The sequence below is a fragment of the Platichthys flesus genome, chromosome 24 (genome assembly GCF_949316205.1).
Source record: "Platichthys flesus chromosome 24, fPlaFle2.1, whole genome shotgun sequence".
Lineage (NCBI taxonomy): Eukaryota > Metazoa > Chordata > Actinopteri > Pleuronectiformes > Pleuronectidae > Platichthys > Platichthys flesus.
Window position 1 is genome coordinate 8,925,110 of NC_084968.1, and position 14,946 is coordinate 8,940,055.

Below are 14,946 nucleotides of genomic sequence, written 5' to 3' on the forward strand. Positions count from 1 at the left end.
CTAATAAAGACGCTTATTATCTTTTTTTTATCTATTCATCTTTTTTTTTTCAAGTACTGCACATTTAATTTCATCTGACTTTCATTTTAAATGTGACCTCCGACGACTGTAAATTGCTTTTTTATCTCCCAGATGTAAAGATAGCAGTGAACTCAGTGATGTTATGGAAGATGTGATGTTCCATCGCCTGAGTTTTCCACCAGGAAGCGGTTGAGATTGACCGAAAGCTTGTGCACGTGGAAAGTTGACCTCCGTTTTTTACAACACTCAATGACTATCACCCATTAATAACATTATATGGTGTTAAAGTTTATGGTTCGTTTGGCTGAGGGTGTAATGGGCTGGTTTTCCAGGAGGATTGACCGGTGACGTGTGTTATTGACTCACATTAACTTGACAACGCAAAAAGCCGGTGGAATCCAAAGGTCACTTTTATTTAATTCAGTGTGAATGAAATACTTGACGGTACCGGAGCCACATTAAAGGTGAGAAGAAAGATGACAGTCAACTTTCTCCCCGACACTAGACAACACGACAGGATCCTTCAGGACTTCCTAAAACACTGGATGTCTTTGTTCCGGGGTAAACAACAACACGGTCAAAATGAGCTCAGGTCCGTTATATAATCCACCTGACAACCAGAACCACTCGTCCATTCCGACCCTAAGTAGCAGATGGTTTGCTTTTCCTTGCACCTTCATCAAGCGGACAGCAATTAATACTTTAAAAATCAGAGTACTTTGACGTAATACGTTTATATCAGCTTTAGCAGCACTATATCTCAGTGAATAGGTCACACACACACATACATGCACACGCTCACAGTTCCTCAACTTAAGTGTGTACAAAAAAACAAAAAACAAACAACACTCCAAGGATTTCACACGTTTCCCTTCAGAAATGTGTCAACACACAGTGTATATACAATAGCAGGCGCTTTCGCCCTGGAGCACGTGGAGAAATGCTCTGCAGGCCGCGTGCGCTGAAACAACAGTGACTTGGTGAGGAGTGGTGTAGAAACCAGTTACAGCAGCATCAGCCTTACGGGGAATTCAGCGCAGGGTTAATTACCAACGGCTGTGCAGCGTAAAAGGCGAATAACGCTGTTTTCGGCTAATACATTATGTCATTAGCTCGGTCCTGCTAATTTGTTTGTCGCCTAAAGGAAAGAATACTGTCCTGCTCTGAATTAAGTGGGAGGTGACGCGCACCTCAGACTGTAAAAATAAAATAAAAGTAAACCTCCCCTCTGTAGAAATAATCCGATATTGCTTCTATTGCTTAAATGTGTATTTCAATCCAGAGCCATGGATTTGTTTCTAATACTGTTTACAACATGATAACTAATTCAAATAAGAAGATAGTACAAAATAAAAGTAACGATTCGTGTGGTTGATTCTTGTTAATTAATCTGTCTGCAAGTCTCCATCTAGCAGGGTTCATGGATCACAGTGTCCAGAGCTACATGGGGCAACAGGCTACTTCATTATCGGTGTGTGGGTTGTTCACATGTCAGTTTGCATCCGGTGCTTTCGACACAATCGCCCAGATGGGAAATACTGCTTGTGTGAGCGCTATTGTGTCAGTGTTTGTGTGTGTTTGTTTGTATATGTGTTTGTCTATGAAAGCACAGTGAGCGTGACAGTTCCTTTGGTTCTCTTCAGGATGCCCACAGCCTCTTCGTGAGTGACGCCCTCCAGGGTCTGTCCGTTAACAGCCATGATCTGGTCTCCTCGTTTCAGCCGCCCGTCCTCCGCCGCCGCTCCCTGAACACACGGATTGTAGAACTTTGGATGACGACACCCAAACGTGTGGGTCAGGAGGAGATTTGCTGTTGCGACTTTCTCAACTCACCTTTCCGAACACGGTTTTCACATAGATCGGCAGGTCTCCGTGAGGGCTCCCGTACCCGCCGACTATACTGAAGCCAAGTCCGTCTGGTCCTCGGCCCAGAGTGATGCTCTTATACTGAGGCGGGCTGATGGGAAGACAGAGACACAATTTGAAATGGTGTACTATTTAAAATCTAGTTTAATAGTTCTCCTCTATAACACATCTAAGGGCTTCTAACAAAACAGAGGCTCCATCCACAAGACTACTTTTTTTAGCATAGTGCCACATTGTCGCCATATTTACAGCCTCCAGAGTTTTAGAGCCTTATAAATCAGAGAAATGTGGAAATGCTGCTGGCCCCGTTTTTTAGTTAGAAAAATGTTTGGAAGCAGTCGACCGTCTCTTCTCCCTCATTTGATTGTTATCAGTCACATCTCGAAGGCAGAAATGTTGTAAACAGTTACTGTCGGCAGCAGATCCACCTCGTTATAAACTCAAAAATAGGTATTTATTTCCTGCAATTGAGCAAAAAACTGGTGTCTGCTTCCTGTTTACACCGGATCACACATGCTCAGCGTATGTGAATGTTCATGAAAACAAAGTGACATGGGTGTAGTGTAGCCACAGACTAACACGGGGTTAGGATGGATTATTTTTGATGACATATCTATGTGTAATAACCTGTTCATACCCTATTTCATCCTGGAAAATGCAGCTGGGCGTGAGTCCTGCTGCCGCCTGCTCCTGAGAGGGACCCGTCACGGTCGTGTCACCACCTGCTACCACCTACAGGTGCAGCAACAACCACACACTGTCACGGTCACGGTACACTTCACGGACAGACAGGACAAAAGACAATGATAGCGGTGGTAGAGCAGGACGAGGGAGAGGGAAGGCCGGAGGGTTTATGGTATTTCAAAGTCTGCCTCTAGTAACCATTCACTTAAAACTGAGTTAAGTATTCAGCAGAAGTTTATCAGCAGATTATCTAACTGTGTTTGTGGGTTTTTATCTAATAAGAACAGAAAAGGTGAGAGAGTGTGTTAGTGTGTGTGTGTGTGTTTGTGTGTTCAGCGAGACCTGCAGCTGGATGGTGCCCGTGGCGTTCTTGAGCAGAGTGACGGCCTGCGAGTGGCTCATGCCTTCAGCAGACGTTCCACAGATGCTGACAATTCGGTCCCCGATCTGGAAAAGTTTCAAAATAAAAGAGTGAACATGAGGGGAAAACAACAAACCTGGCAAATTCCACAGAGGAGCTCGATCTCAGGGAAAGTTCAGAAACAGCTCAGAAACTGTTAGTAACAGTTACACAACGGGAGGATCCGAGACATCGGCCCGACGCTTCTCGAAAATGTCTAATTCACTGCCACACAATACAAATGCATGACTATGCCTGTGCCGAGCAGAGTAATTTCATTATGTGGAGTTCTCAACTCTCTTTCTGTCTGAGAAGACAAAGCAGCATGAATATACGATCAAGAGCCCCCCCCCCCCTATTCATTTCAATGAGCCCTTCTGTAGACTTAATAATGCGAATGCAGGAGTGGGAGATTTACGATGGAGGTTTGCAGCGGGGCCATTGTCACCAGTTGTTGGTTTCTCTGTCGTTTAACTGCAAAGGTCACGGCTGCAGGCGGCCGGCTCTTGACCTTTGGGACAATGTAAAACTCCTACAGGCCGAAAAGCGAGTGGGAACAACTCCGGCGTGAGGAACTGGCATTCACGTTCAACACCACCACAAAAATGACTGGTGTGACTGGAATGCAGTTAATGCGTATATTTGTTAGTTAGCAGGGCTTCACAAAAAAATAAAGATTCACCCCGAAACTTGGTGGAAGAATTTTGGTGTGGAACTGGATCAGGGTGCAGATGCAGGAATTCGTTTTCTCTTTTGTATTTTATTCTCAGGGAATAATAGTTCATAGATCTTGATGGTAAATTAAATAAAGGAGGGAGGTTTTTGGGATCTGATAATTATGAGTGTGAACAATTTGCCGCAAATGCATTTCCCTTCTCGCTGGTTTTGTGTTTCACGTCTGCTGAGAGGGAGAGAGAAGGGGGTCTTGTACCTTGAGCTGCTGGGTCTGAGCCGCCAGGCCGACGGGGTTCATCATGGCGATGAAGATGGGTATATCACCCAGGGGGCTGCCCACTCCGCCTGCTATGCTGATCCCCAGGGAGTCGCTGGGACCTTTGGTGAACTCCACCGCTCTGGTGTCCTGCTGCTCCGGGGCTGAGAGGAAGTGAAAACAAACACAATGCTCGAGTGGATTGTTGTTGTTTTATCACATGGCCCCGTGGATTAAATGTCTTGCTTGTTACTTTACGCTCGCAGAAGTCGGGACACTTACATTCCTGGCATTCCTGGCCGGTCTTGTCAGGGTCGATGTGAAGGCTTCCAGAGTCTGAACACGACTGAGAGGCGGCCACCTTGGAGATGCCGGTCTCACTCATCTGCAACAGAAAGCGTTTGGGGATGTTATTTTCCTTTTCGGATGTTTTTCTGCCGTTACCGAAATGATAGATGTTAGAGGAGAGGGGGAAATTACCTGACTAGTTTGAGACAGCCTTCTTTCAGAGTGGAAGGGACCAGCTTTAAACCTCCCCAACTCCATGCTTATAGGCCCCACGCAGCACTGCAACAGTAAAAAAACAACTTATTTAAAATGTCCCGGTCACACGCAGGTAGAGGATGTTTTGTTCAAATACACGATGCAGCCCCTCCGGATGATTTCAGTGCATGTCTGTGATTTACCTTCAGCAGCGCGGCCACGGCCTCCTGAGTGGCCGACCGGACGTCCTCGCCGTTGACCGACATGATCTGGTCGCCCTGCGTCAGTCGCCCGTCCGTCTCCACCAAACCTCCTTTCACGATATCGGACACAAACACTCCCGTGTCGTTCCTGGTGGGAGGGGCGAAAAGAAAAACTCTGGGTCACTGCCTCAGCCTCCATATCACTGAGCCCCATTCTACTCCCTGACCTTTTCCTTGATGATACACTATTGATCCAGCAGTTTCACATTCTTTCCTTGGGCCTCTGCACAATTGTGGGTGATGCTTTTTTTTTTTGGGGGGAGGGGGGGGGGGGCCAATGCCACACAGCTCGGGAAATGGAATATCTAATAGCTAAGACTGTGTGTAACCTCGATAAATGTGTTTTCCATCTTGGATCGTGTGTATATTCTGACTGAGGACATTCTGCAGTCAGATACAACGGGGATGTGTTATTTTAAAAAAACAACATATCCTGGCCTATAACTTGTAGTTTAGTATATTTTGGGCTTTTTTATGATTGAATGATGGTTATCGACACCTTCCAAAGTTAGCTGTGATGATTGTCACATGTCCCACCGCCAATTGATGCTCTGCTATCTGACACAGTGGCTGCTTGTGGTTCACCTAAATCTACACCCCCTACTGTTCGTCCCACCGCAGTTTGAGTTGTAAAATGAAAAAATATGGTTTGTAGAGTTTGTCCGGCTCATCATCAATATGTCTGCCAGTTGACCTATCCTCGGCCTGTGTCTTTCTTTCCAGATACATATGTGAGTTGCCAGTCTCCACGTGGATGAGGACTCACAAAAAGCCGGGAGGCGAAAGCAACTCGATCCCACTTGGTCGCCACTGCCAGAGATGCTTGGCTGTCGCAGCGCCTCACCACAAACTGCAAGCTTGCTCTTTCCGCTTTAGCAGAGGGATTTACGGTTTTCGGCATTTTTTTGTTCCACTTGTGTAGCAGAGCCGCTGGGACCCAGGCAATCGATTAAAACTGCATAAAAAAGTTGATCTGCCCACAGCTGTGCAAACTCTTCAACCTCTGACCCAAACTCTGGGCTTTTGTCGTGCAGTTACGACGACCCAGACACGTGTTATCCAGAGACGGCAGACCTCAGGGTATAGAAATGTAGTTCACAGGTTTGTACGGTCTGCATAAGTCGTTCCTGGGGCTTCTCCCCAAGGTGAAATCAGTCATCACACACTGAGCAGGAGCAAACTGTCAGCCCGTCGACCAGCGGGCCTTTTCCCACATGTCCCTTAACTCATAAATGCTCTACCAGAATAAAAGCATGAAATGATTTTAAGTGGAAGACAATTCCTGCTCAGGAAGCTTTAAATCATCCTGCACAGCTGTGGCGGGAGCAGCATTCCTGCACACAGTGAACATGTGGTCACAGCCGTGTGCGTGGCAGAACTCTGGGGTACTGGTCGGCACTGGTGCCACTGGAAGTGGTCATTGTTAGAAATCCATCCAGGAAGATAAATACATATTGAGAAAAGACTTAAAAGACAAAATGTAAGATTCTGTGCCATCTACGTGAGCAAGGAGGATTTTCTTCTCAATCTACTTAGAACCAACAAATAATTAATATACTTTTCACTGAAAAAACCAACCCAGTAAAGTTGAGGTTTAAAGGGGAGGGCCTCATAACTACGTCTGATTTTTTCTACTTATTAGTCTATTGGATTTCTCTACTCTATATTTAAAGTTAAAAGCTTTTTAATGACGGGTTACCTCTCATCCCGCGATCTGCGTTAAAAAAGAAAAACAGAGCAGTTTCTAATTACTGCATGATGTCACTCACAGAACAAGGTGGTTATGTTCTTCGTTGGCTTCACATCCTTTATTATAACCTCCACCAAGGAGGTGAGGTTCTCATTGCCTGATTAAATAAGAAATGAATGAACAGCTTTACTTGAACCTTGGTGTAATGGTGGGGTTTCGGGCCAAGGAAGAACACAGTTCATTTTGTGATGGATCCATTTTCTTATTTAACAGTAAATAATTGATGGTTCGTGATAGAGAAAATATCTATGACTGTGTGAAATTTGGTGTATACTCTCATTACTTGTTTATATACTCACACCAAAATCACCAGCAGGTAATTACAACAATCTGAGGTCATTGAAACATATTCTTGGTCCAGCAAACCTATTTGAAACTATTTGAACTTGATTCCTAACACTCAACCATAGAGAAGGTAGCTCCATCAAAAAAAGCTTTTTTAACTATTTAGCTGACTGCACATCTCTCTCACCTCCTTCCCACAATGCTCAGGCCCAAACCCTGGCCGGGCCTCTTGTGCAGCTCCACACTGAACGAGTCCCACAGGTCCTCCTCCTTGTACTGGGCCTCGTCCCTGTAGACCGCCAGCCGGACCCTCTGGGGGGTCTGCCGCAGCACATTGATGGCTTCATCGTGACTGGCTGCCCGCAGGTCGATACCGTTCACCTGTTCGAATACAGACGGGGTTACACGACAGCATTATTGCAACGTTCAAAGCAAAAGCAACAGATTCAGGGTTCATTTTCAATTATTTCGAACAAATTGCTTGAGCACATTTCCAATTATGAGGGCAAATTCAGCAAAGCAGTAAATCCTGTTACTGTCCTTTCATATTTCTGAAAGTGGAAGCAGCAGGGGGGGGGACTGTGTAAAGTGCTAACAGCCTCATTTAATGCAGGAACCGAATTTTTCCGATCAGCACTGAGCTCACGTTTCCCTCCGAAAGAAACCCGCTGATACGACTGGACGCTGGGTCACGATATTTAAACCACAGGGTTTTACGTTGGAACACTTCCAGTCAAGGGAAGCGGCCTCCCCTCTTAACTGTGAGAAGCTCAACTCTCTCAAACTTTAAGGACTCGTTCAAGCATCCTTTTTTTTTTTTTAACCGCATTAAACAGAGGAAATACCCCATTAGCTTGAGACGTGCGAAGGCTTGTTCCCATTGTGGCTCATGGCGTCGCTGTGGACTGGGAAAACCGCTCCTTTCACTTTCCTCTAACCCTATTTTCTAAACACTCACTTTGCTTAACAGCTTGGCTCGGGGACAGAAATGAATAGTAGAGGGTAATTAAGTCATCAGGGTGTGTGTTTGTGTGTGTGTGTGTGTGCGTTTGTTTGCCTTTCAGCTCCGCTCGACCGATCGAGCTTCCATAACTAAACTCCTCAGCTCCACCCCCCCGGCCCTGCCTCTGTGACAAAGCATGAGGTCACAGGGAGGGCAAATCCAAGTTGAGCTGGGATACTTAACTTGTCAATCCTCGGTACACATACTAAAGATTTATACTAAAGGTCACTTCCCCTGACCTTTCACTTCATTCTTCACCATCATTGTCTCATTGGTTTGAAGTGTTATATGTATATATGGTGAGAACTCTATATCGTTTTTCCGCAGCATCAAACTATTTGATCTCTGACTGAACTTTGAAATCGGAGCTCTCGTGCCAGAGCTCCTCAGGCAGCCACGTCTCAGTTATCGAGAATCCTTCTTTTTTTTTTTTTATCTGGGTCATAAGTGATGCTTATTATTCTGCAGCTCACCTCCAGGATTTGGTCTCCTGCCCATAGCCTGCCATCTTTGGAGGCTGCCCCTTCTTCATAGACCTCGTGGATAATGATGGCCCCCTATAGAGAGAGAGAGAGAGAGAGAGAGGGAAAAGAGCAGAGATAAATCGGAGATCAAAAAGAAAAAGGTGAGCGCTGCCTGTTTATTTAAAGGGAATAAGAGAGAATGATTTTCACAATGATGTCCCTGACTTCCAGAGTGTGTTTTCCTCGCGTTCCACTGTGTCATTTGGGGTTCAGAGGTCACATTCCGGGGCGGGAGATTGTCTGCTGCGGCCGAGGCCTAGACAAAGAGCTGCTCCCCGCCCCAAGCCTGACTGAGCAGACAGAATAGATGGGCTCGAGGAGAGGACGGCAGAGGAGCGCAGGAGGAGGAGGACGACTGTGACAACATAATTTCTACATTCCTGAGCCGCCCTGGCTATTTTCGAACCTGCGCCTCTTCCACCACCACCAAAGGTTCTAAGTGGGTGGCATCGTGGGTGGGACAGTACAGTCGCGTCACTTCTAAATAGTGGTATACCTACAGTGTATTTCTAAAAAAAAGCAAACACATTATTAGCTAAATTTGTGTTTTTAAGGTTGAACTTGACCAAAAGGACGTTATTTTCAGTACCCCCCCTCACACCAGCTTATTAGTAAAGTGATACGGCCTCATTAGCAGATTTGTTTTGTGTGTGTGTTGCTTCCCACCAGCAGAGTGTCGCAGCCTCCCACGATGCTGAGGCCCAGGCCTGTGCGGCCCTTGGAGATGTCGATGGTGGTCTCACAGCCGGGGATGATGGGACAGGTCGACGGGTCAGAGGCCAGAGTGGAAGGGCTGGAGGAGCGACTCAGATCTAACATAGAGGAGGCAGATGGAAGCATTGAGGTATAATACAAAGAAAGAAATGCTATTGATAAATCAGGAAATTGGTTAAGCTTTTGGATATATATATATATATATTAAAGGTTCAGTGTGTAAGATTGAGGTGGTAGCGATTGAATATCAAATAGTCCTAGTGATGTTTCCACTAGTGTTTGATCATTTGTAGTTTTCTTGGAACTGTAAGAATTCTCACTCGTGTCGTCTTCGGCCTCTGCTGGTATCAACAAGACCTCGACGTCACAAGGCATGCTGGGTAGGCTGGCGAGGACCCCGTCTGAGAAAGCCCCGTCCTGGCAGGTCGACTGCAGAGAGGAGAGGAAGGAAGGTCCTTCCACTTCTGATGCACCATGAATTCCCTCTCCGCTCTCGGTGTTCCCCTCGACAGAAGCGAATCCAAGTCCTCCGTCGTCCTGTAGAAGACAAAATGCATCAGTTAAAAAATAACAACAGAGCTGCACCAAGCCACGGAAAACACAGCTGCCTATTATCTCCATCCCCTTGGTTCCTGCAGAGGACTTTCTGTGTGTGCCGCATCAATAAGCGACCAAGATGCATCTGATGTTTCTACACTGTCATCGCAAATCTGCAGAATCCAGATGCTGTAGCTTTTGAAGGAATATTCCCCTTTTCTCCATCACTTTCTCTCTTGTTTTGTCAGTTTGCCTAAATCAAAAAATGGCATGTTTTCTTCCCCAATACTTCCCGTTGGTATCTATCCCTTTGTATTTTGTACGATTTTGAGATATTCCCTGGCGGGAGCTCTTTTTTTCTGAGAAAAGACACGTCACTGCTTTCCGAATTGAAATGTGATGTTTTCACAGGAATCAGACGCCGCAAGTGGTAGAATCTGTTCCCTTTATTTTTCGTATCATTCTTCTCCTGTTCACAATTCTCTGTTTATTCTCCCTTTTCCTTGACATTGTCGTGTCTCTTTTCTCCGTCTTGACAGCTTGTCAGACTCGACTGCTCCCGTGTGTTCCTTCTCATTCTGTCCCGCGACGCTCCGGTGACTTTTTTGTGAACATCTCCCTCATTATCACGCTGCTTTCCAGACTTTGTCTCTCTATTATTGTCCTCAATTTTGAAAATTCAAATGCACTAGCGTGTGTGAGTCATGTGTAGGGGGTTTAAACCATCTCACCTCCAGCTGGATGACATGATGGAGATACTGGGAAGCATCAGCATCGCCGTTAGCGGCCTCCGTGTCCAACTGTAGGGAAAAATACAGTAGTTGGTACAGTATGAGGTATATAATGTAAGTTGTGTGCGTGTGTGTTGGCAGGAGGGAGCACAGAACAGTGTGTGCACTACTGTTTGTGGTTTCTGGTTGAGTGGCACACAAGAAATGGGAGAAAGAGAACTCCAGGACCACCCAAAATAACTTTTGGAAACAATTCAGGAGCACAAAACAGTGTAAAAGGGGTAGAAAGTAAACACTAAGAATGTTTTTTTTGTGGAGTTTCATAGTTTGTATGCACCTGCAGCTTCACTCTGCAGTATCCCCCATGAGTCAGTCTGTTTGAGCACTTGTGTGTGTGTGTGTGTGTGTGTGTGTTTCGTGTGTGGCCACGAGCAGCGTCTTCAGTACCTCAGCGTGGGGCACCGCTGTGTCTCCCTCGCGCTCCCTCACAGGTCCCACAGCCATCTGGTTCAGCGCCTCTGTGTTCCTGTTGCAGAAAGTCATAACTCTTGTAAATCGTCGCTCCTCCGCCGCCCGTGACAGCGGAGGCCGTGATTTATGTGTGCTGATCACAGTGTGTCTTTCAGGGGGTCGGGAGAGGGATGGGACTTAAACGGGAGGTTAAGTAGTGTGATCTGCCGGATGGTTTCGGGAGAGGGGCGGTGGGCCAAACATCAGAGTCTGAGCTGACATGCCGGCTGAAATATCACAATCCGATTTAACACAAACTATAGATATATACTTTTCTGTATATCTATCGTTTTTACACTAAATAAGTTAAATACTTGCCTGTCAATGATATATCTAAAAGTTTTGTTGTGTGCACCATTTAAAAATGTCTATGTGCATTGTATTGTGGGAGATTAGTCTTCATAAACGCACTCAATGTCTTTTGTTATACTTAATTTAAGTTTTCCAGAGTCAAACTACAAATTGAAAGCACAAAGTTTAGTGGTCCTTGTTTGAAAGTTTATTAATCTATGATATTAGAATGAATACATTTCGATATCAACTAATAAATACCTAGTAAATACTTTTTTCTGCACACCTGTGGATGAAACTGCTTCTCTACTTAATATAAGTACAATCTTGTTAAATTACAATAGCTCCCTCTAGTGGACTTTAAGTGGCATTACATTTAACTAGATAAAACTAATTTTATTATGGAAATCTTTTTCTGACAGTACATTTCCACAGCTGTTGCCATGGTAATAAGTCCATAGGAGCTTAAATAGTTTTTAAAAAAAAATGTTTACCTGATAAAGATGATTTTGACTTTTGATGGTGAGCTCTTGATTATGGAGGATGCGTTCTGGTGACTGTGGCCGTAGAGGACTTGCCCATTGATCTAAAAGCATAACAAATAGTTAATCACTAATATTAAATATATGATCATGTAAACATTTAAGCATTTAAGTAAATACGTATTTAAATTCAACACAAAAAATAACGATGACTTACCTCCAGCAGCTCGTCCCCCACCACCATGCGTCCGTCCCTGCAGGCCGCCCCACTGGGCTCTATTCCCACCACGAACACACTCATGCGAGAGCGGTCCCTGTTCCCTGCCAGGCTGAGGCCCAGGCCCGTCTTGCCTTTCTCCAGCTCAATCATGTGTAGCACACCTGGGAGGCCGCCATAGCGCTGGATCACGTTCTCTGAGAGATGGCAGACGGAGTCATACAGATGTTAAAGCCCACAATGCTGCTGAAATGCCAGATTTGACTTGATCAGAGGGGGTTGTGTATAAGTTCATGTCATGTTGTTCAAAAAAGGGGGTGGGTGGCAGGAAAAGTAAACGGTTAAAGTTTAAAATGTCAAGACTGGTCGAATTTGTCTTTGCTTCAGTTTGCCTCGCCTTCTATTTTTGTCTCGGGCCCCGTCTCCATTGTTCTCACTCATGTCCCCTTCCCTTTCTTTCTTTGTCTACCTCTCCTGTCTCTGGTGTGTTAGATATCTGCTCAGACCAATGGCCGCGTGCGTTTCTGGGCTCCCTGCCACCGTTGAACCATCAGTCCTGTACTAATCTCCACAACTCACCTCCCCGGGCCCAACCTCATCAATCTTAAACCCACAGGACGGGCACTGTCTCTCCGTAAGTAACACACACACACACACACACACACACACACACACACACACACATACAGACACACACTCTGTAGTCCCAGGTGTTTGAAGGCTGGAAGTCTGTCCTTTATGCTGGCTGCCTGGGATGAATGTGACCCGTTCTCCTTGAAGCTGAGAGTTGAAGCTACAGATTTGCTGAACTACAACAAGGTCGAGCACTTTATGCAGACTGGGTGGATTTGTAATATATTACATATAATTTGGGGGACCTCTAGTGGCCGTTATATGAAAATACATACATGGCAAGTGTATAAATATAGAGAGACTTGATCACAGGTCCCTTTTGTTATCGTTTACACTGCACGTGTTCTTATAATAAAAAAATCTTATAATAAACCAAATTAATTGACAAAACTCAAATTTTTAACTGTTGTTTAAAACTGAACATGTAACACCCTCAAGAAACAGAGAAAAAGTGAACTCACTCCAGCTGTATCCAAACTCATCCTCCTCCTCCTCCTCCTCCGCCACCACCTCCTCCTCCTCTTCGTTCACCTCCTCTGCCTCTCCGGGTTTGCCAGGAATCTCCGTCAGCGTGTCTGTATCAGTCTCTCCCACATGGGGCATCACTGGCAGGGGGAGGACAGCGCTGGTGGGAGATGCCTTTGCCGCCTCACGCTTCGCCGGCTGTCACGCCGCAGATGCAGTTGGACAACAGTTTATTAGAGAGAATTACAGGTAGAGAAAGAAAAGCATGTTGGCTTATGCGTGGTTTAAAGGGGTATAGGAAGGCACATGAGAGCTGCTGATGGAATCAACAGGGGGCCATATGCTTGGTTTTCATTAAAAGCTTCACCGCATTTTATAGGACATGTTAGTTTTGGGTTAAGGTATAATTAAAAGTTATGTAATATGAGGCAAAAAGCAAAACTAGGCTAATCAGCCTGTTTTAGCAACTTACTCAAAATCTGCATTTGCATTAGAAATTGGAATGTATACCTACCTGAAGACGTAGAGCAACATAATCACAATTTTGATACAGCGCGTTTTTAAAGCCAAAATCTAATATGTGATTTTCTCAACGTGAGTACTGATCCTGCTTTTTTTAATAAAGTTAGTGACAAACAACAAAAGACAAAAGTGGCTCTGATTTGACAAAAAGTGCACGAGGCAGACGGAGGAGATGTAAGGACGAGCACAGGCGTGCGTGTATGCAATGTGCGGCGTGTTCGATCCCCCGATGCACGGCCCTGCATCGCAGAGCATCAACACGTCTGCACAAGCATACAAAGAAAGGGGGGGGGGGGGAAGGGTGAAAAGCACAACACAGAGACCCACAAACCTTAAACGGGGTAGGAGTGAAAGGGTTAGTTGGGGAGAGGCGGAGGTAAAGTCTACTGAGACTGTCACCCTCCTACAGAGAAAAGACAAAGGGCGACAACTTTAAGAGGGACAACACAAATACAAACATGTGTCGGTGTGGCCTTTTGAAAATGTATCTCGATGTTCACGGTGACGTCATTTCTATTTTCAAAACAACCTGGTTCTGACTGTGTCGAGCAACACTTTCAGGAAACGACAACAAATACACAACACTGATACACGTGTTCGGCGGAGGATCTTTGCAAACACCAACCTTGTCCTTGTCCCTGGTTACGGCCGCGGCTCTCTCCTCACCGGAGTCTGTTATCAGCGCCTGTATCGATAAGACGAGAAGGTAAATCACTGCTCTCCGCATCAGACGGTCACAATCAGGAATTTATCATTAACTTGTTTCACGTATAGGAGAGAAAAACAAGAAAAAAAAAACACAGTATTCACTTCAATGTCACCAGATAGCGAAAGATACTGTATCGTTCGGCTGCATACTGCAAAACAGTCATCCCATAAATATTATTAAGTTCGTACAAAGTCAGGAGTGTTTCGGAATGACGAAAGCCAGACTCATGTGGCATATACTCTATCGTGAAAAGCCATCTGTTTATAACTGCTATTACTGAGGGGAAAATCCATATTTCTTAAATAGTTTATTTTATCGCAATTCTTTTGGCAATATCAGACACACAGACACACACACACACAAGCCAAAACATTGATGTGTTGACTGAAAAAGCTTGGCCAGCGCCACACATCCGTCCAAGCTTGACCAATTCTTCCCAGTGATTGATCTTAAAAGGTTTTGCCTAGAAATTCTGGCAATTTTGAAAAGAAAAAGAAGCCGCATTTCCAGTTTATTTTTTTCCCATAATAGCAGCATCTGTGTTGATGGCTCCTGTCTTATCAAGCTGTCGTCATTGCATTAGTTGTCAAGTGAGACACTTTGGACGACGTTTCGGGGATCATTAGGAAGAATTGTTCTTTAAAGCTGAGGGAAGAGGGGAAATAGAAGGCACTTTCACAGTAGAAGCCTCTGCTATGAGTTGAGTTATTAGTTAGTTGTGTATTGAGCACATTTCCCCCTTACGTTTCTCCAAATCTCTACAGTAAGATCACTTGAAACCTGACATGCAGACAGTGAGTAACATTTTTTTTGCAACCTCTTAGGAATTTCCCTTTATTAATATTTAATAGGAGCAAGTTTTGAGTGCTATAGTAAAAAGGTGAGAAAATGTTCCTATGAAGGAAAACCCAGAAAAGCTGTTTTC

The 14,946-nt window shown here is 45.0% G+C and overlaps 1 protein-coding gene across 4 annotated transcripts in view; it reads right to left on the reverse strand.

The window, feature by feature from the left end:
• Positions 1–413: 413 nt before the first annotated feature.
• The window catches only part of LOC133949807 (multiple PDZ domain protein), a 41,346-nt gene continuing 26,813 nt past the window's right edge, over positions 414–14,946 (reverse strand). For 2 of the 4 annotated variants that reach the window (XM_062383798.1, XM_062383796.1), the window contains 20 exons: positions 13,938–13,997; positions 13,644–13,715; positions 12,787–12,988; positions 11,693–11,889; positions 11,488–11,579; positions 10,640–10,718; positions 10,193–10,261; positions 9,245–9,461; positions 8,877–9,022; positions 8,160–8,243; positions 6,871–7,064; positions 6,348–6,362; positions 4,589–4,736; positions 4,383–4,469; positions 4,185–4,287; positions 3,903–4,066; positions 2,914–3,018; positions 2,525–2,619; positions 1,855–1,978; positions 414–1,766 (listed from right to left, as the gene is read on the reverse strand). In XM_062383798.1, the coding sequence (XP_062239782.1) occupies positions 1,620–1,766; positions 1,855–1,978; positions 2,525–2,619; positions 2,914–3,018; positions 3,903–4,066; positions 4,185–4,287; positions 4,383–4,469; positions 4,589–4,736; positions 6,348–6,362; positions 6,871–7,064; positions 8,160–8,243; positions 8,877–9,022; positions 9,245–9,461; positions 10,193–10,261; positions 10,640–10,718; positions 11,488–11,579; positions 11,693–11,889; positions 12,787–12,988; positions 13,644–13,715; positions 13,938–13,997 (2,400 nt within the window). In that variant the 3' untranslated portion in view covers positions 414–1,619. The remainder of the gene's footprint in view (positions 1,767–1,854; positions 1,979–2,524; positions 2,620–2,913; positions 3,019–3,902; positions 4,067–4,184; positions 4,288–4,382; positions 4,470–4,588; positions 4,737–6,347; positions 6,363–6,870; positions 7,065–8,159; positions 8,244–8,876; positions 9,023–9,244; positions 9,462–10,192; positions 10,262–10,639; positions 10,719–11,487; positions 11,580–11,692; positions 11,890–12,786; positions 12,989–13,643; positions 13,716–13,937; positions 13,998–14,946) is intronic. The other 2 variants (XM_062383799.1, XM_062383797.1) reach the window with 1 other exon arrangement.